Below are 25,033 nucleotides of genomic sequence, written 5' to 3'. Positions count from 1 at the left end.
AGATGTATGATGAATTACGAAGGATTTTTTTCAGATACACAATTTTTATAATCTCCTATTTTATTTATTAATTATTCTTATATTTTGATATTTAAAACGAAAAAAATAAGCATTGTTATTTATTTTATTTTTTCACTATTTATAAAAAAATAAAGAACTCTTCGTATTTAGATTTATATTTTGGCCTACTACTTAAAAAAGATGAAGACAAACATAAATATCCATGATATTTAAGTAAAAATTATTTTTTGTAAATAACTAACATATATTTTGATTTATATATACTTTTTTGAATCAGAATAATGTTATTGTCATTATTTTTTGAATGATATTTTACTTTATAATAATTTTAATTTTAATAAAATATAATATAAATAAAATCACATCAACATTAAAATAAAAAATACTTATCTAATAAATTTTAAAAATGAATAATATATTAACAAAAAATAATATTAATTTCTTAAAAACAATAAAAAAGCGGCTGAACAGGCACGTTAGTGCCTGTTGAGCCGCTAGTATGGAATAATGAAAATGGTATCAACGTATATAGTCTAGGCACAAGATAATGCTTCTCATTCATAAATGGCTGTAAATATTGTACGCCAGAAAATTAGAGGAGTTGAATCGTGAATATAAATAAACTAAAAATTTACGTGCAGTTATTTTAAAAATTGATATTTAAAAATAATTAAATAATTTAATTAAATTATAATTTAATATTTTTTAACTATTAACTATTTTATAATCAACTATTTTAAATTAGTGTAAATTTCTTGCGTTAGTTTTTTCCTCCGATCCTTTATTTAATTTTATTTCTAGCATTTTTTATTTTTTCTTTTCCAAATAATAAATATAAGACTATATCACAGTTAAATATAAAAACAAAAATCAGTTATATATAAATTTGATAAAAATATTATTTGTATACCAAAATCAGCCACTAAAATCAGCCATTAATGTATTTATGTATAAATAATGTGTGGTTTAATTTATTTTCAATATGTATTTTATACTCATGACTGAGTTTGATGGCTGATTTTGGTGTACATATAACATTACTCTAAGTTTAATTACTATGTATATGATAACTAAAAATAGGATATGTCTAAAATGAGCACAATAATTATGTGCTTATTAAATGTGCCATATTTATATAAACCGTTAGATTTTATTATATGAGAATCAAAGGTTAATATAAAAGAAGAGTATTAATAGACTTTAATAAATACAAAATATCCTAGTATATAAATAAATATTTTAAATGACAATACTTTAATACACAATACTTTAAATGACAACAAAATTTTTTATTTTTAAATAATTAAATATAAAATATATAAATATAAAATATATGAGTATTTTTTATTCATTAAGATTAATTATTATATAAAAAAATTTATAATATTAAAAAATTATATTAAAATGATATTTTAAACTGTAACATAAAAATATAAAATAATTTAAATTTTATTTTATATTACTTGATAAATAATTAATTAAATTATTATATTCAAAATTTATTAACTAACTACTTTTGTTAAAGATATTATTATATAATATAATTTTTTATTAAAATATTTTTAAAATTAATTTATTTAAAACATTATATATAATACATAAAAATATTAACTTTTTATTTTTTCAATTTAAAAAAAAAAACGGAATAAATAATATAAATAATATAATCTTAAATACATGCCTATCACATTATATATTTATTTATATTACTAAGACCTAAACTAATCAAACTTACATAATTAAAAAGATAAAACATATAAATACAAAAAATATAAATATTTTTATTCATTAAAATTAATTATTATGTAAAAAAAATTCTATAATATTAAAAAGTTATATTAAAATGATATTTTAAACTGCAACATAAAAATAAAAAATAATTAAATTTTATTTTATATTATTTGATAAATAATTAAATTATTATATTCAATACTTATTAACTAATTACTTTTGTGCCAATGAGTAATAGCTCAACTGGCATAGGCTCCCCATACTCAATTAAGAGGTTGCGGGTTCGAGTTTCCTATCTTTGGTAAAAAAAATATATAATTTTTTTATCAAATATTTGTTAAAATATAGTTTATTTAAAATATTATATATAATACCTAAAATGTTATTTTTTTATTTTAAAAAAATTGAATAAATAATATGTATCAACTATGTATATATATCATATATGTAGACTAAATCCCCATTTTGGTCCCCCAGATTCAGTCCGTGCATCAATTTTGCCCCTGAGATTCCAATTGCACTGTTTATGTCCTCCAGATTCCGATTCGAGCACCTTAATGGTCCTTCGAAGATTTTCCGGCGTGACTCAGCGACGGCGTTACTTATGTGGCACAGCCACTGCCACGTTGGACGCCGTAGTGTACATATGACGTGGAATGAGTGATAAAATTTCCTAATGTAGTCCCTGTCCTCATTTTTAAACCCTAAAATCTCGTTGGTCTTCCCATTGAGGTTCTCTCCCTCAACGTCTTCTTCTGCATCTCTTCTGTACACCGATAGCTATCCACCATGAGAGGAAGTGGGAGCCATGTTGCAGGAAGTTCCAATCGGTCATCGTCGACGGAGAACTGGAGAAGAAGCACGACGCGAAGCAGGCATGGACGGGTTCCGGACTGGTGCGGCTGTGGTTGTCGCCCGGTGCTAAGGTGGTCTGGGACGGAGTCGCATCCTAACAAGCCCTTCTTTGGTTGCCCCAACTATAATGTGAGTAAAGTTTAATAATTTGTAGCAGATTGAAAATTTTTTTTCGGTTGATTATTTTGGTTGGTTGCAGACAAGTGGGAAAACATGGTGTGGGTTATTCGTCTGGGCTGATTCTGTGCAAGAGGAGTTGTCTGAAGGAGCTGTTGCAGGAGATGATGATGGTGACAGGAAGATGAACTTTGAATGGCGGATGGGCAAGATGGAGGCAGACATTAGGAATCTGAAATTCATAACTCATGTTCTTGGATTTGGGTTCTTAGTAATTGTTGTTTTTGTAGGATTGGTGCTATTAAAGGGTTGAGAACATGTCAATGTAATGCAGTTCCCAAATTAATGAATGAAACTGTTATGTGGTAACATAACAAGGTTTGTGTAAATCATCTTACTTTGATATAATATAATATCCTGTTGGATGAAGTAAAAGAACTTGTAAATAAGTAACAGCAAGATTGATCCAAACCATGGACAGTATTAATTGATCAATACCAAAATATGGCAAATCATTCATAGTTTTAACACATTACAACCATAAGTAATTGAACAAGTAGCATGACATACTTGATTAGTAATCAACAAAATGAACCATTGTTTATAGTGAGCGCAGTCACTGTATCTTTTAACAAAAAACTAACACTTGACAAGCAAAATGTCCTAATGTCCTAATATGAAAGTTCACTTCTTTCGGGGGTGCTTAAATCCAGGAGTCGGCACAAACTTCAGAAAATTTGTGAATCGTGAAGCAGTGGCAGAACTCGCACCCTTCATTGGGTCCAGTGCTGTAGAAGGGGTTGTTAGAGGTGACCTTCTTCTAGTAGGCAATTTGGCAGGTCTTGTGGCTGGTTCCCCGGTTACTTCAGTGAACTACACAAATTTCAAACCAGAAATAAATACCAAACATTGTCACTCAGTAAACCTTTTTCAGAGTTTTTACTCCATTAATTACAAAGGCTTATTATAGAATTAAAATTGTACCTTTTGAGAGTCTTCTGGTTCAGAACAAATTGGCTGTGACAGATCAATTTCTGATGCTTGACCAATAGGAGCAGAATTGATGGTAATATTAGCATTAGCCGTAGCTGTAGCAGTAGTAGTTGCATTTGGAGTAGCAGTTGCAGTGGCACTGGCAGATGCAGAGGCAGTTGTAGTGTCAGTTGTGGTGGCCTGGGCAGTTGCAGTTGCTTGTGCACTAGCATTTTTAGGGTCTTTAGCAGCCTCTGCTGCCTTTGCAGCAGCCGCAGCATCAGCTGCAGCTTGAGCAGCATCAGCTTCTCTTTTCTTTTCACATCCTCTCTTGGTGTGACCCTTTTGCAAGCAGTACTTACATGTGAAAGGCCGAAGCTGTCTTTTCAAGGCTGTTACTGGCTTAGATTTCTTGCTAGAACTTGAGACTTCATCTGAGTCCTTCCTCCTCTTTGTTTGAAGATTCCCTGGCTTCCTCTTGATTGGTGGTGCCAATGGCTTGTTAAACTGACTTTGTTCCCAGAAGGCTTGGCCAGGTATAGGATTGATGTGATACTTGTATGTTTCCTTGTAAGACTCAATGGTTATCAACTTATGGCAGAAATCCTCTGGGTGCTTGTTGACTCTGGCCAGTGCTGCACAAGCATGAACGCATGGAATCCCTACAAGTCCAGTTTACTTCCAGCTTAGGTTAAATCAAAAATTATTTATAACACTAGTGTAAAATTAAATGAGCAAAGGTAAGTGGATGGGAGAGAATAACCTGTTAACATCCAGAACTGGCAGGTACATAATCTTTTCCCCAGGTCTACCACATGGTTTGTTGGACGCCCATGGACCTCAAACTTCTCATATCCAGTATCTCCAGACCATATAGCATGCCAATGTCTGGACTCTTTCCTCACCTTTTCTAACCTACTTTTGATTACGGGTGGTAACAGCCCCAGGTGATTGTCCAACTTAACCTTGTTCTTAGCCATAGTCCGCATGACAAACATTCTCACCTCTTCTAGAAGAGTAAGTATAGGCTTGCCCCTTGCTTCTTTGATCTTTGAATTGAAAACCTCACAGGCGTTGTTGCAAATCGAGTCCAATTTCGGGTTGTGCCTGAACTGTGACCTCGTCCATGCCTCCCTTGGCCACTTGTCAAGATACTTCCATGCGTCCTCGTTCAGCCGCTTTATCCTATCCATGTATTCCTGAAATTCAACAGTTAATAGTTGGGAAAGAAGTCCATGTTAGCTAACTCCAGTTTCAAAAAAAGTGGCTTTATGTACCTTAAACTCTTGAAATGTTGTAGCTCTAGCACACTCCCATAACAGTCCCCTAAGCTCCAAGTCCTTCCACTGCTTATTGAAATTTCGCCACAAGTGCCATACACAGAATCGGTGTCCCACATTAGGCATCACAGCTTTCATAGCAGGCAGTAATCCCTGAAGATATCAAGCATTATGTTACCATAATAGTCCCTAACTTTGAAAATCGATCACCATAATAGTCCCTAACTTTGCATAACGATAACCATAATAGTCCCTAACTTTGCCAATCCTTCACCATAATAGTCCCTAACTTTGAAAATCGATCACCATAATAGTACCTAACAGCACACCATCATGGTATAGTACGTAATCAAACAATTAGATCAGAGCAGTATTCACAGTATAGCAGCAGACACTAACACCACACCACAGTATATACCATAAAGTATCAAACAATTATTTCTTAGGTATCATCACAATATGGCAGTATACTAACAGCACACCACATTATATACCACACAGTTTTACACATTTAAACTTATGTGAGAGTAAGGATTAAGGTTTCAGTAAGAAATTACCTTTTGCATATCAGAGATGAAGTTCCACCCATGGGTCTTGTAGTCTCCAAGATCCTCATGTAGCAACTCTAGAAACCACTTCCAATTCTCAAAGTTCTCCACTTCCACAACTGCCCAGACAATGACATAGACATGATGATTAGCATCTTGTCCAACAGCCGATAGAATTTGCCCCCCGAAAATAGTTTTTAGAAAAGCCCCATCAAGTCCAATTAACGGACGACAGCCAGCCTTGAAACCTGACTTGTAGCCACTCAAGCAGACATACATCCTCTCAAATATGACCTCACCACTAGGCTGTGGCTTTGTGCATATCTGAACAGTTGATCCTGGGTTTGTTTTCAATAGTGTTTCACCATAGTCCCTAAGCATAGCATATTACTCCTTGGCATCCCCATAGACTATATTTCTAGCATCACACAGTGCCCGTGATATAGAGTTCCTATTGAGCGACAAGTCATATTTCATCTTGAAATATGTTGTAGCCTCACAGTTCCTGAAATTGGGATATTTTCTTAGTTTTTTTACCAACTTACCTGCAACCCAATTTCTATTTGCTACCCTGTTTTTATCCTCTCGTGGACAAGTGTGGTCATTGAAGAAAGTCTTAACTTGCCAGCAACTGTCTTCGTGGTCCCTTGATGCGTATACAACCCACTTGCAATCCTTCACCTTACATACTGCCCTCACCCTTTTACCATCGTTCTTCCTAAACCTCATCCGTCTCCCTTCTTGTATAGTGAACTCCCTTACTGCCTCCTTGAACTCCCACTTAGTATTGAACTTCATCCCGACTTCTAAATGTAGTTCCCCAAACCTAGCACCCTGTCTAAACACCGGAAATACCTCCTCTGAACTTTCTTCTCCAACCAGCTCATCCTCTGAATTAGGTGGTGTTTTCATCTCCAAAGAGTGCCACGAATTGCCACCATCCGATTCTGACCCTGGATCAAAAGCATCATGGTTATCCCCCTTTATACCTCCCCCCACAAATCCAATGTCCACATCTTCATCAGAAACGTCTTCCACAAATCCATCATCATCAACACAGACCTTGGCCTTCCCTTTTTCCTTTCCACTCTCAGCCTGGACCTTCTTCCTTGCATTGGGTTTCTTGACTTTCTTCTTCTGTGAAGGAACAGTATATCCAATGTCTGATTCATCTGAGCTATCATCCGGCTCTTGTGGCTTATAGGCCTCGTCCTCAGCACTCTCGTAGCTGTCATGAGAGTCTGAGTCAGAGGATAAAAGAACATGATCACTAGCATTTTCCTTTGCTTTTGAAATCCCTTTCCCTACAGACCTTAGACAATATCTCCTAGTCCTAGTTACATTGTTCTGTCTGGGCATGGGTTTGGGTTTGGGAACTGTCTTAGGCTTACACTTTGATTTAGGCTTAGGCTGGGACTCCATGTTAGAATTCACATTGCTCTTCTTCAGTAACGCCTCTTTAGCTTGGGGCTTGTATGTTACCATGCTTAAACTCCTAGGAGGGTCCTTCTCGGTGGTAGGTTTGACAGGTGGGTCTTTCACCATCCTGGAATTTGACTTGGCTTGCTCTCCAAGATCCCTCACCTCGTCATCAACATGCACAACAACATCCTCTCCTTGTACTATTTCAGGTTCTGAAATGCCATGTTCAATGTAGACATCCACTACCCCATTGTTCTTTCCACCATGATTACACAGCTCTCTCAACTCATTATCAGAGTCTAAACGCCTCAAACCTACTTCCAGACTCATCCCAGGGACCTGCCACCAAACCTCCTTCATGGTCTCATAGCCTAGCTCTTTGAAGTAATTTCTCAGGTAGAATACATCCAACCTGTCCACATCCAGATCTCCCAAACAATGCCTATTGTCAGGTGTGTATGTCCATCTCCCATCCTTCCCCCTCTCAAAATTTCCCCCATGATGAAACATTATGTCTAACAATTCGGCGTTCATCTGCAACATAACAGAGGAAATACTTAAAATTCACCACGCATGCAACACATAAACAACAAATAACTTAGATATTACACACCACCAGAGATTAACCCCTGTTCTTTTCACAAGAAACAGAGCATACATTACTGGTTTGAAGAAGGAAAACACTAAAACCCTAACAGGCAGTGGATTCTAACACAAACTACATGCATCATGTTCAAGTAACTTTAACAATCGGCCATATCAGGAATGAAACATGATCCAAAAAATTCAAAAAAATATAATAAAATTTGTACCTTGAAGCTAGCTTAAACGGTTCTTCAGTCGATGCTTCAATGGTGAACCACGAACCTTCCCCCAAGTTCAGTACAGCAATGTTAAGAAACCAGGCAGCAGTGCCCTTGCCTGTCGCTACTGCTTATGGAGGAGGAGACCAAGCGTTGAGAGAGGTGAGAAAATATGGAGGAGAAGACGTAACGAATACCAAACCCTTTGCCCAAGTTACTACTACTCTCACTGTGATCAAAACGGTGACGTGTGGGCTTTCATTCGTTTTGCCCCATGAAACGATGTCGTTCTGACTCTCCAACGTGGCAGTGGCTGTGCCACATAAGCAACGCCGTCGCTGAGTCACGCCGGAAAATCTTCGAAGGACCATTATGGTGCTCAAATCGGAATCTGGGGGACATAAACAGTGCAATTGGAATCTCAGGAGCAAAATTGGTGCACGGGTTGAATCTGGGGGACCACTATGGGGATTTAGTCCATATATGTATGTAATAGTGACTGATATAAAATTGGTATATATATTTTTTATTTTTTAGACTCTCTAATATATATGCCACCTTATGACTCTCTCTTCTAATCTTTTTTATTCATATTTATTTTGTGGTAATATTAAATAGATAATAATTTAAAATTATTTTTTAAATTTAACATTTATAGTTTTATATATATAATATTTATAATTATATATTTATAATAAGATCATTTTTTTATTTTTATTATTTCTAAAAAAATTGGTGTACAAATTTCTTTCACAAAATAGTTTTCATCATATATGATTTATTAAAAATATATATTTTGTTAAATTCAAGAATAAAATATATAATTTTTAGTTTTAATGTAACAAATTTAATATGTTATTTGATTTCAATGTTATTATATTATTATAATTATTTAATATATAAAAAATTAATAGATAGTATATATATATAAATATTAAAAAGTAGAAGTTTTTTATTCTAAAAAATATAAAATAGATAAATAAAAATATAAGTATTTTATATTTATTAGGATTAATTATTATGTAAGACAATTTTTATAATATTAAAAAATGATATTTTAAACTACAACATAAAAATATGAAATAATTAAAATTTATTTTATATTAGTTGACAAATAATCAAATTATTATATTTAAAATTTATTAAATAATTACTTTATTAACTACATTATTATATAATATAATTGTTTATCAAAATATTATAAAAATAAATTTATTTAAAAAATTATATATAATACATAAAAATATTAATTTTTTTTGTTTTTTCAAATATTTTTGGAAAAATTAAATAAATAATATAATTTATTTTTTCTAATTTTTTTAGAATATATATATATATATATATGTGTGTGTGTGTAATTACATATAATAACAGATTTGTATTTTAATTCAGATAGTATATAGTATATATATTATTTTGTAAAAGGTATAAAAGGAAATAATGTATTTATGTGATTATATTTTTGTAATAGCCTAACTTTGTATTCAGTTTTAATATTTTTAATTGCGTAAGTTTGATTAGATTAGGTCTTACTAATATAAGTAAATATATAATATGATAAACATGTATTTAGAATTATATTATTTATTTTATTTTTCTAAAAAATAAAAAAGTTAATATTTTCATGTATTATATATAATATTTTAAATAAATTATATTTATAAAATATTTTGATGAAAAATTGTATTATATAATAATATTTTTAACAAAATTAGTTCGTTAATAAATTTTAAATATAATAATCTAATTATTTGTTAAGTAATATAAAATTAAATTTTAATTATTTTATATTTTTATGTTACAATTTAAAATATTATTTTAATACAATTTTTTAATATTATAAAAATTTCTTGCATAATAATTAATCTTAATAAATAAAGAATACTCATATTTTGTGTATTTATATGTTTTATATTTAATTATTTAAAAATAAAATATTTTGTTGTTATTTAAAGTATTATGTATTAAAGTATTATATGTCATTTAAAGCATTTATTTATGTACTATAATATTCTGTATTTATTAGAGTATATCAATACTCTTCTTTTATATTAGTCTTTGATTTTCATATAATAAAATCTAATAATTTATATAAATGTGGCATATCCAACAAACACATAATTGTTGTGCTCATTTTAGACATATTCATAAAAATTATTGATTTAATCGTAATATAATTGATTTTGATTTTATCTCAAAAAAGACAATTATCTGATTATTTGTGTGTCTGAGAATTAATGTTTGTAAATAAATGTTAATATGAATGGTTCTAATAAGAAACTAACTAAGGCTTTGTTTGGTAAAATTTTTCGAAAAGTACTTGTGTTTTTTAAAAGTTTAAACTCATCATTTTGTGTTTGATAAATAAAAAAGACTATATGCTTGTGCTTGCAGTTTTTAAAACATCGGTGTGCTTTTAAAAGCACCTAAGATAGAGTTTTTTAAAGTTGGTTTGTGTTTTTCAAAATTTGAAAGTCTAACATAACCTCGTATGTTAACTAATTTTTAAATTTAATGCTTGCATTTATGTCTATTATAGTATTTTTAAATTTTAAAAACTATTTTACCAAACATAATTGTTGTTGCTTATGTTTATTGAAAGCTATTTTTAATTTGATTTACCAAATATAAATGCTACAACTTAAAAAAAGGCATCTTTTAAAAATTAGTTTTTATAAGTTACTTTTAAAAAGTAAAAATTTTACCAAACTAAACCTAGAAGTGAAACCAACTCCAACCAACTAATTAAAAAATATTTCCATTACAAAAAAAAAAAAAAGCAACTTCCACTATTTTAATTTTTTGAATTTCAAAATCATAAATAAAAAAAGATTGACTTAGTTGGCTTATATTGTAGTTGGCTCTCCAAACTTTTTTATTTTTTTGTCAAACGTAATTTTAAAAAAATAAATATTATTTGAATAATATTATCTAAAATTATATTAAAATAAAAAATAACAAAAAAAATGAAAGTTAAAGACTAGCATCTTAATATAAAAGATCAAAATAAGTAATTAACATATTATCACTATTTCAACATCATTCTAAAAGATGAAAAAGTTAGAAATTGTTGTTTTTATAAAAAATATGTTTAAATAAAAATATTAATCAAATACTACTCAAACACCAATTATATTTATTCGAGACAATCTTAATGTGTGTTAAGACATGATTAACGACAAACCGAACACACAGCGCACTATGTGTCACATGTTATACTCATAGAACGTGTGAGATGGACAATTGAGGATAGCACGGTTGATTGGAATAGATGGTTAATGTATATTCTCCTATTAAGTTATGCATTCTATTGTAATAGAAAAAATGAAATGACCAAAAAATGATTTTACTAAAATGTAGTAGAGTATACTTTTAAATTGTGCTTTAAAAAATTTTAAATCGAATATTTTATTTCTAACAAATTTTTGTTAATGTAAAATTTTTTGAGACAAATTGATTTTATGGTCTTGGAAGTTGGAACTAATTCTTTTACAATGACAATTTTTTAAAGTCACCAAAAAAATGACAATTTTTTAAAATTTAATTATTTTATAATAAAATTTGTTAGAGATTTACTTATTTAATACACATATTAAAAATCACGAAATGGCCCATCTCTTTGATAAAAATAATTTTCGAAGATTTTTAGAATAATAAAAAATTATTAGAGATCAAAATTTCTAATCTAAAAATTATTCAATAAAAAAAGTGAAATAAGTTGTGCACCGATGGATCTTAAGTATAGATTTGTAATACCTTCTTTTCTGTCTCCCATAATTAGTTACTTTGCTTCACTAATCGAATGAAGTTTAAATTTACTCCAAGCAGAGAAAAACAAAAAGAAAAAGAGATCATCATTAACTTAAGGGAAAAAAAAGGGAACAGGTAAAATATAAATCGGCTGATAGAGTCATTATTACAAGGTTACATAATTTAATTTACAACTTAATCAATGGTACATTACAGAACTTTATATGTGAAGAATTAATGTGTCCTGCATGAGTCATCAGCTCTGCTAGAGGCTAATTCAATCTCATACTTGTGCATAATAGGAGTTGCACACACAATGCTTGAGTCAGTTACCATAATAGAAGAGCCAGTATAGATGCTACTGCTTTCAGTATAGCCCTGTGAAACTTGCACTGGATGAGCAACAAAAGTACCTCCAATCAAGTGTTGAAATGGATTCAATGGTTCTGGAATCTCATCTGAACCTTCCAACATTTTCACCACAACACTCATATTAGGCCTTAGTTCTGGCCTATATTGGACACACCATAGAGCCACCCTGACCATTCTCATTGTCATTTCCTTTTGTTTCTCCTCCATTTCCGCCACTATTTTCGAATTTCCTAATTCTCCGCCATCGTATTTCTTCCAAACCCAGATTGGAAACCATTCTTGACTTTCTGAAAGATTCGTGTCTACGTTTCTTCTCCTGCCTATAGTGATAAATTTAGAAAATTTTAGTAATAATATATAAAATAGTTTTACACGTTTATCTAATCGCATGACATATCAGCAAAAATGGTAATCCAACTGAACAGATATAATTGAGTAATTATGCAAAACATTTTATAATTGAGTAATCGCATGACATATCAGCAAAAATGGTAATCCAACTGAATAGATATAATTGAGTAATTATGCAAAACATTTTATAATTGAGTAATTGAGTAATTATGCAAAACATTTTATACTATCAGTATATCAAAATCAAACTTGCATGATATAGTAAACAATTTTGGACAAATTTTGCTCCTGGATCCATACATGTCAACCTATCTACCTTACCTATGATTTCGAATAACAACATGCCAAAGCTGTAAACATCGCACTTGTGAGTGACAGGAAATGGCATCCAAAGTTCTGGTGCAGCGTAACCGGGAGTTCCCCTGCCTCCAGTCATGGATATATGAGTATTATCCCTGTTACAAAGCTTGGCCAAACCGAAATCCGCGACTTTTGGATTGAAATTCTTGTCCAAGAGAATATTCCCTGGTTTTATATCATAATGGATTATTCTGTGTTGGCACTCTTCATGTAAATAAGCGATGCCTCTTGCTGTTCCAACCGCAATCTCATGAAGCTTTTCAAATTCCAAAGTCTTGATTTCTCTAAACAAATACCTGTCAAGAGATCCATTTCCCATGTACTCATAAACCAACGCTATCAAGTTCCTTTCGAAACAAAATCCGTACAGCCGAACAAGATTGAAATGGTGGATCCTACCAAGTGTTCCCATTTCTGCCATAAACTGTTCTTGAATTCTTTTGTCAGAACTTCCATACAACACCTTCACAGCCACAATTGTGCCGTTGCTGAAGATTCCTTTGTAAACTGTGCCGAAACCTCCTGATCCCAACAAATTTGAGTAGTTATCGGTCGCAATGCGTAGCTGCTGATCGGTGAATCTAATTGGCTTCTCCCTTTCAATATCATTCAAGAACTTATCAATTGTGATTGTCAAGAACGGTATGGCTGGACGAACTGATCCGTCTTTATTATTATTCTTCATCCTTTCTCGGCATACACAAACTACAATAGCTATCTTCACCATTATCACAACTGCATAAAAAGATGATTACCAATGGTGAGGATGAAACGAATTAATTACTTTTATAGTTGGGTTGAGACTCAACACATAATGAAAACAATAATAATAGAGACCAGAAAGCTTACCAACGATGATACTGGCATAAATCCCTGCGCCTGAACCATCTGTGCTTGACATAACTATCACAGTTTATAGTTTGAACTTTGAAATGGCAAAGTGAACCAAGAGGCAAAAATGTCTGGTTTATATATGCAATAGTCCTTGTTCATTATTAGGGGAAAAAGATCATATGTGAGTGCTAGGAGTACAGCAGATTTTGTGAATTGTAGCCATCAATTAGCTATCAATAGTATATTTAATGGTATGAGATTTTATCTAATGGTGAAAAATCACCCATTTTTCTTTTACTGGCTAAATCCTGGCCAAATTTTAATAAATCTGCTGGTCCCCTAAACTTTCCAGATTCTATATTTCAAATGAAGGCTATTATATGTCTCTTTGCGCGGATTCGTATTTTATTTTAAAGTTTTTTATTTTTTATTTTTATGTGTGGACAATGTTAAAAGTTTTGTACAATTACTCTATTAGATTTTTGGGTTTAGATACTTTTTTATCTAATAAATTTAAAAATTAATTATTATTTTATTGATGGGGTAAACCACAAGACATGCACTCAAATAATTTTGTCCTTGATAAAATACACTCAAATTTTGTTATTGAAAATATACTCTCAAATAATTTTAAAATACGACAAAATGACCAACATTAAATTTGTATTCTCAAAAAATGCTTTAGATATTAAACTTTGATACAGGTTTTTGGTAAGCTTAATTAGAAAAATGAGATATTTTTATTCTTAAAAGTTGGTAATTTTTTGTTAAGTATATTTTTTTTGTGATATTTTTTATTAACAATCAATAAAATTTTTAAAAAATAAAATAAAAATATAAAGATCAAATTTTTATCTCTTTTTTTGTGTGTATTTTTTAACAATTATGTAAATATTTCCATAAAATTTTGGATTAAATACATAAACAATTTGCCAAATACAAACGTCGCTTGTCACTTACAAAAAAATAATATTCTTTTTGGATATTTTTATTGTATTTTAAAATTATTTGAGAGTATTTTTATCGATAATAAAATTTGAGTACATTTTTATCAGCAACAAAATTATTCGGGTGCATTATTGATGTGATAATACACTATTAAATGTATATAAAATAAACCAAATTGGATTAATCTTATGGTTAGTTTACTAGTCCTCTTAATTAAGTGTTAGAGGTTTGAATCACGCCTTATGTATGCAACAACCCATTAGTCAAAGACAAACTCTTATATAAAGTTTAAATTTACGATGGATTAGTCTTTGGTTTGCCAAATTAAAAGATATAATAGAAAACAAAAAAAAACATATATATAAAACTCTTTTTGTTACATTCTTTTAGTAAAATATATTTTTTATCTTTAAAATTTGTTAAAAATTTTAAAAATATCTATAAATTTTATTTTGTTTTAATTTTGTCCAAAAAATTTTCGAAAATTTAACTTTCTAAACTTAGTTGTCATGCATTATTGTTAGATTGGTCCTAAATTTTTTAAAAATTTAACTGTTAATGATATATTTAATGCAAATCGAAAACTTCATGAATAAATTTGAAGTAAAATAAAATTTAGAAATATTTTTAATAAATTTTAAGAAAAAATATACTTTATTCTTTTTTATTTTATATAGAAATTGATGCAAAAACTAATGAGTAAAGACTCAATTTAGTTTTTGCTCATTTTCATGAAGAACAAGACGATCACTAACTAAAAAAAAGACATTTCGACTTTTATCTTTTTTATTTTGGGATAATATGACTTTTTTGTTAAAAAATTCGTTAAATAGTAACAAATAATTTTTTTTAGGGAGTTTTATTTGTATTTTGTGAGGGTTTAAAGTAGTTTTAAATTCATCACAAAGTTCTTTTCAACAATATAACCGATTATAAATCTATAACCATTACTACCATCACATTCTTCATCCTCATCATTATCACTTATACCTCTACTATTTTTAGGGATGTCAAACAGGTTAGCTCGATCCATTTAGACTCAGTACATTTTAAATCCGCTTTATTTACAGGTCATAATTTTTCAGTTGGGATCGTTTATGGTCAACCCGATAAGTTAAACAAATTGACCTGTTTATCCTTTTATTTTTTTAAAAAAATATTTTGACAGAAAATATCACTTTTGAATCAAAAACCTTAAACAAACAGTATTTTTTTTAGTTGATGAGTCAGATTTTTGAGATCGAAAAAAATATTGGCTAAAAGTACTATTTTTTAAGAAAAAAATAAACTGATCGCTCGTTTAGTCCGCGGGCTAGCCCGTTTAGTCCACAGGCTAGCCCGTTTAACCCTTCATTTTTTCGGGTTAATCGGGCTTAGCCTATTTAGCCCGAAACTTAAACGGACTTAATTTTAGAAGTAAAGCCCGCCCGTTTAAAGAGGTAAACAGATTAATCCAATATATTTAGCTCATTTTGATGACTCTAACTATTTTTGTTGTGTAACTATATTTTATTATCATCATTATCTTATCTAACGTCATCATCACCAATACCAATATTATCAATATTAATATTCTTTTATTTCATTTCTTTTTTTATGTTATTTTTTTCTTAAAAAATATTCGTACTGCAGTTATTTTTTTCTTGTGATATTATTTTCAACAACGTTTTTAATCACCACTAGTAATTTTTTAAAAATAAATTTATTAATAGTTTGTGAGAATTTAAAATTTTATAAATTATAAATAAAATCACCACAAAATTAATTTTTGTTATTATTTAATTAATTTTTTAATAAAAAATTGTATTATCCTAAAATAAAAAGATTAAGACTCAAAATAATTCTTTTATTAACAAAAATTATTTTATCTTTTATAAAAATGAATAAAGATCAAATTGGATGTTTATTCAAAACTAACTTAATCATCAATTAATTAAAAATATAATCATATACATGTATAATGAACTTATCACTCTTAAATTGATAACGTTAATTTTAAATTAAAGGATATTATTCTTAATAAAAAAACATATTTATAATAAACTTTTATCAAATTAAGGTTACATTATCAATTTTGAAATGATATTATCTTGTCACTTGTATGTTCTAATTTCGATAAGACCAAATGTGTCAAAACTATGCAAATAAAAACAATTGCGTTGATCCGGTGGATATACTTGATTAAACGCGTAATCCTAAGGCAACCAGAAAACAAGCATTGAGGACAAAATATCGAACGTCAAATACTATATTTGGTTTAATTTCCTAGTACCTTCCGCCGAGGATATTGATCAATAATAAAACCGCGTTATCTTATTTAGTATTTATTGAATATCTATTATATTTATCTAATTTTATAATTAAAATGTGTCACATGTCACTTTTTTATTATAATTGAAATTAAATTTTTTTTTTCCAAAACTAAAAATTTTTTTTTTCTTTACTAATTTTACAACCAAAATATACATGTCACTTTCTCATTGTAATTGAAATAAAATATTTCTCTCTAAAATTAAGGAATTCTCCTCTCTTCTTTACTAATTTTAGAATTAAGATGTGTCACATATCACTCTCTCATTGTAATTAAAATTAAATCTTTTCCTTCAAAATTAAAAATTTCTTCTCTGTTCTTTACTAATTTTACAACCAAAATGTGTCACATGTCACTCCCTCATTACAATTGAAATCAAATCTTTCCCTTCAAAATTAAAGAGTTCTCCTCTCCTCTCTCTTTCTTTTTTCTATTTCTCTTATTTCTTCAACCACCTTATCTATTTTATATATCATTGTCAATATTAATGACCAATTACTTATTTGACAATCAAAATGTGCAATATGACATTCTTTAATTGCATTAAAATTAAAATTGAAATTGAAATATACCTATATTATGTATCATATATTACTATCTAATTTAATAATCAAATGTGTCACATGACACTCTCTTATTAAAATTGAGAGAAAATATTTTTTTTCAAAATTAATAAATTTCCTTCCTAAATTCTCTTATCTACCTCTCTCCATTTTTTATTTCTCTATATTATTTTTACTCTATATATAATTTATATTTTATATTAGTAATTTGACAAATTAAAATATGTCATTTGATATTTTTTTTACAATTAAAATAAAATTTTTTCTTCCAAAATTAACAAACTCTCACTCTCACTTTCATTCTTCATCCTTATCTTTCTCTCTCTTTTCTCTCATTCTCTATTTTTTCTATTTTTCTCTTCTACAGAAAATAAAATTAACAAAATAATATAATTTAAATAAAAAATATTATTATTATTTTTATTATATACATAATTTTTTATTTACTTTTAAATTTTCACCGCTTATCTTTTTAATCTATATTTTCATTTTTCTTCTTTCAAATATTTATTACATATAATTTGGAGAGAATACTATGTTATAATTAAAAGTTAGAATCAAGATTCAATTGTTTTAAAAAAAATTAATTTTGAGTTAATTTTATAATTATCAGTATAATTTTTTTATATTAATATCTAATTATATTTTTATATACACAGGAAGAAAAAATTATTTTTAAATAACAAGTATAAAATTTAATTATTTCTCTTTGTACAACAGATTTAACAGTTAACACCTAATTAAATATAAAAGTATACACGTTAAATTGTTTTAAATTTTAAATAAGGAATGTTAAAATTAATTATTAATAAAAAATTAGACTTTTCATATAAAAATAATAACTAAAAATCTTACTATTTGATTTTTATCTATAGATAAGTCTTTTTAGTCAAAAACTTTTGTCAATCTATAATTTTTTTTGTAAAAGTAGTTTGACTTTATAAATTTTTTGTGTCATGCATAATCTATATTATTAAAATAAAGTAGATTAAAATTTTAAAAAAATTATATTTTCGTAAGTAATAATACTAGTTAAATAAATAAATTCGGACTGTTTTCACTGGAGTCTTTTTTGTTATTAATTTTTTTCGTTAGTAAAAACTCTATTATACTGTGATTATTCTTGAAAATTTTCCTTCTTAATAATGAGTAAAGTTGTAAAGGAATCATAGTTGAAACTTTTCACCATTGGAACCTTTCCATTATTTGAAGACTATCCTATATTCCTATTGCATCTGGAAACAAGGGTGAATGGGTGATATAGTGTGTGTTTGGATTACAGTTTGTAAATGGGAGTTTACATAAAATTGATTTTGTAAACTTGATTTTGATAAAAAATAAGTTTGTGTTAAAGTGATTTATGTTTGGTAATTTTTGTATCAAAATTGATTATAGTAAAATAAATGTTGTTTGGCTTATACCATTCAAAATCACTTTTAGATAAAAAATTACTAAAATAGACCTCAACTTAAATAATTTTTTTTATATTATCCTATCATTCTAATTTAGATATTTAAATAGATCTTATTAATTAATTTTATAATAAAATTAATATTTATTTACTAAAATAAAAATAACATATAAAAATAGATAAAACATATTTTTAAATAAAAATAAAACAATATAAATTTTTGATATATATATATATATATATATATATATATATATAATCAAATATGTTATATTTTTTTACATGGTACTCTTATTCTAGTACTCTCAATAATCTTATTCTTAATATTAATTTGGAATCCAATGTTTATGATTTTATTATTATCTATGATTAATTTTTTATTTAATTTATTTTTTTAATAGAATCATAATCTATGTTATAAAAAATTACACTAAAACATAGTATATGAGAATTACAATTATAACAGAGAGTACTAATAATAATAAAAAAATTAAATATTTACTTTATAGTAATTCAAACAAATCTAAAAATTTTTTATGATCTTTTTATATAGTATATTTTTAGTACTCTTTTTTTAGTATGCTATAATTTTTTACTATTATTATTATTTATAGTTAATTTTTTGTTTAATTTACTTTACCTAATAGAATCAATAAATCATATTATAAAAAGATAATAACAAACATAATACACAAAAATCACAATTATAAAAGTGTATAATATCAAACAAACAGTTGAAAAAAATAAAAATAATAAATAATAGAAAAATAGAGCTTATATAAATAGAAATAACAAGAATTTTATAAATAATATAATAACACACATGAAGGATAAAGTTGGTAAAAGATAAATAAATGGTTAGTATTCATGGCTAAAAGCTCGTTAGGAAAACGCAGAAGCTAAAAATAGTTGATTCTTGTAAACGTTGGTTTTGGTAGCAAAATTACTTCTGCGTTCATAAAAAAAAATTTGCTAAACCAAAAGTTGAATCTTTCAAAAAGTCTAAACGTGCTTCTTCTCTTCCAACGAGTTTCCAAACACACCCATATTCATTCTTTATGGAAACTCATGGTGAAGAATTGATTTCGGTTGATGTCATTACCTAAATGATTCAGGGCATTGGTATCGAAACACATATGTCAAGTGGTGGTTTTCTAGCTATAAACTTACAATAAAGATTACATTCAAGAAATATTGACCTACTTAAAAACAGAGATAAGGAGACCTTTTGTATAGCACAAGTCATATTCCATTGAGAGTGACGACAACTGTGCGGGGTGTAGGATAATCCCGGTGCTCACAAAGCCATATACCCTTCAATTAACCATAATTAAACATCATCAGAAAATCTAATCAATAGTTCAATGGAATAATAATCCAGATAATGATAAGGTATTGTTCCATTTCCACAATAATGGAGTGACAGAGTCCATTTATTATTAAGGGTCAATGACAAGGTCACTCATTTTAAAGTTGTTTAACGTTATTCTTTATCAAATCAATTTAATCACATTTACCCTATATTACTATGAATTTAATTTGAAGTAGCATCTTATGACAACAAACAGAACTCACATGCACAATCATTGAAATTAATGGAACCCAATGCAACCCCAAGCAACTTATCAAGTATGTGATTTTTGACAATAAAAATATTTACAATATGGCATTACTAAAATACTCACCTGCCATGTTCCCATGTTAAGCCTTCCATTCGTGATAGGTATCCTAAAAGAACAAACAGTAGGAAAGAAATATAAATAAAATAATTCTGCATAATCCCATAATAATGAATGAAGCTGAACATGAAGTCATTGAATTTCTTACATGAGTGCACAACCAAACATAGATGATTTGATATGTGCAGGCATGTCATCTGGGCCTGAAATTATAGTCATAAGTAGAAGATTATATTATAGCCAATTCATTTTATATAGAGGAAAAACTTTAATTAAACAGTGATAATTACTTCGAAAGACTACGAAGTTTTTAAGAAAAAAAAAAAAACTCTTTTTGTTCTTTAAGATTTATTTCTATTAAAGAGTTGAATTATCTGTTAAGAGCCACTAAAATTGATAGACGTTTTTTTTTTTAAATTTCGTTGTCTTCTGAGGATAATTATCAGGATCATTTAATTTTTTATTATCATTTTTAAATATATTAGTTAAATTTAATTTTTTATTATTTTTTTAAACATATTAATTAAATTTATTGTGTAAAACTAAAAAATATTAATAATTTTTAAATTATTTTTATTTATAAAATTTTAAATAGAAGATATATTAATGATTAACATATCATATAAGTATATTCTGAAAAAAGATCATTGCTAGAGAAATTAATCAAACTCATAAAAATTAAATATTAAAAACCCAAAAAAGTATTTTTTTTATTAAAAACCGGAGAGATGAGTATTCACCCTTTTATATACTATTAGATGGCTGTTTCTTCAATCTGTTCTGACAAAGTGCAAATTCCAATTATTTCATTACTTCACCAATTAACAATGCAAATATCACTAAAATAATCAACTTCAAAATAAATAAATGAATAAGCAGAAACTTGAGATTATTGGTGAACAAAATCAGCACTGACCCTCTATAGTATGCCTCCAAGGTGCAGATGGCCCCTGCACAACAACATTACAAAATGGAGATTTCTTCACATCATAAATCATTGGCATTAGAGTAAATTAATTCATATTAACTAAACTAAAATTAAACTAACCTCAGGAACTATCCGATTGAGGAACGTTTCTGTATCATCCCGAACATCATAGTCATAATTCTCATTGATGGTTAGAGAAGCACTTGTGTGATGCACTGTATTTTCTCCTCATTATATTTTTCAGGTTAGTCTAAGGATTCAAAAAAAAAAAAAAAAGGAGGGGGGAGGGGTATTGCAATTTACAAGAATATACTTACAAAATACATGAGCTAGGCCACACTTGAATCCAGACAAATCTTGTTCAATTTCTTTCACTATCTGAGTCAATGATCATTTGTTTAACCCATGATGATACAGTACAAATGTTTTAAAGAATTACAGAAAAAATAGAATCCCATGATCGACCACTCAAACTATGCGTGACAATAGACACCAACACAGTATATTAAAATAATGTTTAAGTTACTTCTTCAATTTCGGATATCAAAGTAATGGAGTGTGAGATTTGCAAACACATCATGAATTTCACGTCTCATCCAAAATGGTTGGAAAATTGATGAATGGTAGAAAGTGTAAGCAGTTCCACTAACTTAGCTGAGTCAGCAATAACTAATTATCTAATTGCTAACTAACTCTGAACTAATTCAAAGATTGGTTTTTCTTATTACTATTACTATTATTATTAATAATTAAGATTAAAGAAGAGAAGAGAAGAGAACCTTTGGAGTAACGAGATGACAACCGCGTTTGTGAGGAGGCAAAGTAATGGTTTTCTGGGCCCATTTGGGTGCAGCCACCACAGCCATGTTGCCAGGGTCCTTCATTGACATTCTTGTTGGGTTCATGTTCAGTGACCGAACCGGAACCTTATTGGCCGGTAAACCCACTGACAAGAATTGCATGCTTGAAAAACTAAACAAGCTAAAGCGCTGTATGTGTTATGGGCTGGTCTATGTTTGTGGTTGAACCATGAAACGAAAACAATAAATATCTGAAGCTATGAATATATACTGCTGCCACATGTGTTACTACTATGACCACATTATGTGCAATGCAATCTTGACCGCACATACCCACGTGGAGATTATTAGTGCTTTATTAATTATCGGAGATTAAATTTCAAAGTGTTCTCTGAGACGCTCGAGATTCAAATGGTATTAATTATAGGATTAAAAAGACGTACTATTTTAGTCTTTATTTTTTTTTTTCTTTAACAGGATGCTAAGGTAACTTGATAGCGACACGTGTAATAATAATATAATGACAGATCAGTCAACGACATATGATATATTATACATGATCTGCAGAATCATATGTTATATCATAAAACACATTTTTAACGAATTAAAAATTAAAATACACGTTTTTTTCGATTCCTATAATTATAAAATGATAAAACCTTAAAAATATTTATAAAAATAATAATATTTAAACAATATATAAAAAAGTATAATTAAAATTAATATATTTAAAAATATTAAAATTTTTAAATTTATAAAATAAAACTAGTACATAATTACATAAACTAATTTTAAAAATTAAAATAAGTTATTTAATATAAAATTAGACACTAGTATTTCTACAATAACGACATATAATAAATAATATATTAACGAATAATATTATAACATGAAATAAATTAATAGGTAGTTAAGTAATATTATGACATGATATAATTATTTGTGTTAACATATTACGTATTACTAATAAACTCATTATTATACTCTTACACATAGTCAAATTATAATATGATACGTGTCACTAACTATCATATAAGCATGTTGATAATAAAAATAAATTAGAGACTAAGAGAGTATATTTTTATCAATTTTAAAAACATGACCATAAATTTTTTCTCCTATTTTTATATAAAAGTATGATTAATCATCATTAAAATATTTATAAAATAAACTTCCTTTTTTTATTTTTGAAAGAATTGATAATTAAACATTTGTCTTTTAATTTTTTATTTTACACATTTTTCTATTTCTTTTAATTTGAGTTTCAAAGAGAAGAATTTAGAGCTCTGCTAGGATTTTTACCCCTCTCTTTGTTTCCCATCAACGTCGTTCATTCTTTATTTCTCCCCCTTTGTGATAGCTCGTTTTCTGATCCTCTCCCTGCATCGTGGACGTTCTCTGATCCTCTCCATCCGCAGGATTGCTTGTTCTCCCTTGCATCGTGCTTGTTCTCTGATCCTCGATGCTGCAATACGCTGCTGTCGCCGCCGCTCGGATCCACCACTTCATTGTGTTTTGTCGTCTTTCTGTTCCTCTTTTTCATCAGCGACTCTGATCTCTGTCCTACTTCCTCCACCTCTGCCTCTGCAACCTACTCCTTTTTTCACTAATATTTTAAAAATATCTAGTTATTCTAAAACAATATGGAACAGGAACAATAAATATTTTTATTTTATTTTTATATTAAAATAACTATTATTTTTAAATTTAATAATTTATTAATTAATTTATATCTATTATACTATTATATACTATAAGTATAATAGATATTAATAGATATTATATAATTATGAAAAGAAAAAATAAGTGAGTTTATAATTATTGTTAAATAAAAATATAATTAATTTAAAAATGAGTGAGTTTATAACTAAAATTAAAATAAATTAAATAGAAGTAAATTATTTGATGAAATATATCTATATGTATTATAATTTGCATATATTAATAAAAAATAAAACAATTCGGTGGCAAAAGAGGACATTTTAGTCAAAGATAACAAGGGTTTGAACCTCAATTCTCACATTTTGAGAAATTTTAAATTTTAAGTGGTTCAGATTGGACTAACTCGCTTCGGATTTAATCGGTTTGTTCTAATTCTATATCTTGTGCAGTTTAAATATTGGATCAGACCGATAATAAATTTGGTTCATCAGTCTTTCGGTCGAATTAATTGGTCTGGTCCAATTTTAATAACAATGTATAGAGTTACTTTAAAAGTTCTTAAGAACATAATTACATGATCGGTAATAATGTTAGTGTTTTCTCGATTTTTAGCAAATCGATGGTGGTTCGATATCTAGTGGTCTGGGAGCGAAACCTACTCCTCTTTGCAGGTACCAGTTTTCTAAAAGTGCATCAAAGTGTCTTCGATTAGACAGGTATTGGGAATAAAGATAAATTAAAATTTATAAATCAGTAAAAGAAACGAAAAGGTAAAGTTTTCCAAAAGAAAATGTGCTGAAAACAGAAAGGTTTGCGTTGAAATTGAAAGAAAGCAATAAAATGCCTTCGACTGGGTCAAAGGGCTTTGACATGAAAATCTAAAATATAGAAATGTAAATTGGGCAATGAAGATAAAGGATACTTGAAAGATAATTTTGCTTGAAATATAAGGTTTACAAGAAGATAAATTGAAAGAAAGAAAACATGGAAGGAACCCTACAGAAAAGTTACTCGATCGCAAACTCAAGAATTCTCTAGGATGTGAGTGTGCTTGAGTGTTTTTCTGAGTTAAAGTTCCAACCCTTATTCCCTAAAACCTCCTAGCATTTATAATCTACTTTTGGTAACTGACAACTAATTACAATTAATTACAAAATCACAGTCTTGAATGCATACTCCTTGGTAACCGTTCCTGCCTTTTGGCTATAAACATTTTCCATGATTTCTTCGCGTGATGAAAGCCTCTAACTTTCTCCACTACCATAACTGCTCGATTTACTTATTCGAATATCTTGTTCGATTACCTGTCTCGAAA

The 25,033-nt window shown here is 28.4% G+C and overlaps 3 protein-coding genes across 3 annotated transcripts; all 3 read right to left on the bottom strand.

Moving 5' to 3' along the window:
• Nucleotides 1–3,940: 3,940 nt before the first annotated feature.
• Nucleotides 3,941–5,905, bottom strand: LOC140178547 (uncharacterized). The gene is made up of 5 exons (XM_072215726.1): nucleotides 5,534–5,905; nucleotides 4,974–5,129; nucleotides 4,460–4,895; nucleotides 4,059–4,358; nucleotides 3,941–3,957 (listed from the first exon to the last, which is right to left on the bottom strand). Exons 1-5 carry the CDS (start codon nucleotides 5,903–5,905, stop codon nucleotides 3,941–3,943), a joined length of 1,281 nt encoding a protein of 426 aa, XP_072071827.1.
• Nucleotides 5,906–11,586: 5,681 nt separating this feature from the next.
• On the bottom strand, nucleotides 11,587–13,768 carry LOC112741852 (rust resistance kinase Lr10). Its single transcript, XM_025791007.3, has 3 exons — nucleotides 13,432–13,768; nucleotides 12,544–13,317; nucleotides 11,587–12,191 (listed from the first exon to the last, which is right to left on the bottom strand). Exons 1-3 carry the CDS (start codon nucleotides 13,481–13,483, stop codon nucleotides 11,734–11,736), a joined length of 1,284 nt encoding a protein of 427 aa, XP_025646792.1. The 5' UTR covers nucleotides 13,484–13,768; the 3' UTR covers nucleotides 11,587–11,733.
• A 5,839-nt stretch (nucleotides 13,769–19,607) lies between these two features.
• On the bottom strand, nucleotides 19,608–22,297 carry LOC112741851 (uncharacterized). The gene is made up of 7 exons (XM_025791006.2): nucleotides 22,036–22,297; nucleotides 21,574–21,634; nucleotides 21,377–21,471; nucleotides 21,245–21,278; nucleotides 20,477–20,531; nucleotides 20,335–20,377; nucleotides 19,608–19,963 (listed from the first exon to the last, which is right to left on the bottom strand). Exons 1-7 carry the CDS (start codon nucleotides 22,216–22,218, stop codon nucleotides 19,892–19,894), a joined length of 543 nt encoding a protein of 180 aa, XP_025646791.1. The 5' UTR covers nucleotides 22,219–22,297; the 3' UTR covers nucleotides 19,608–19,891.
• Between the last annotated feature and the right edge of the window lie 2,736 nt (nucleotides 22,298–25,033).

The sequence above is a fragment of the Arachis hypogaea genome, chromosome 14, assembly GCF_003086295.3.
Source record: "Arachis hypogaea cultivar Tifrunner chromosome 14, arahy.Tifrunner.gnm2.J5K5, whole genome shotgun sequence".
Taxonomy (NCBI): domain Eukaryota; kingdom Viridiplantae; phylum Streptophyta; class Magnoliopsida; order Fabales; family Fabaceae; genus Arachis; species Arachis hypogaea.
The sequence above is the reverse complement of the archived record's forward strand: the minus strand, read 5'-3'. Positions and strand labels throughout refer to the sequence as shown.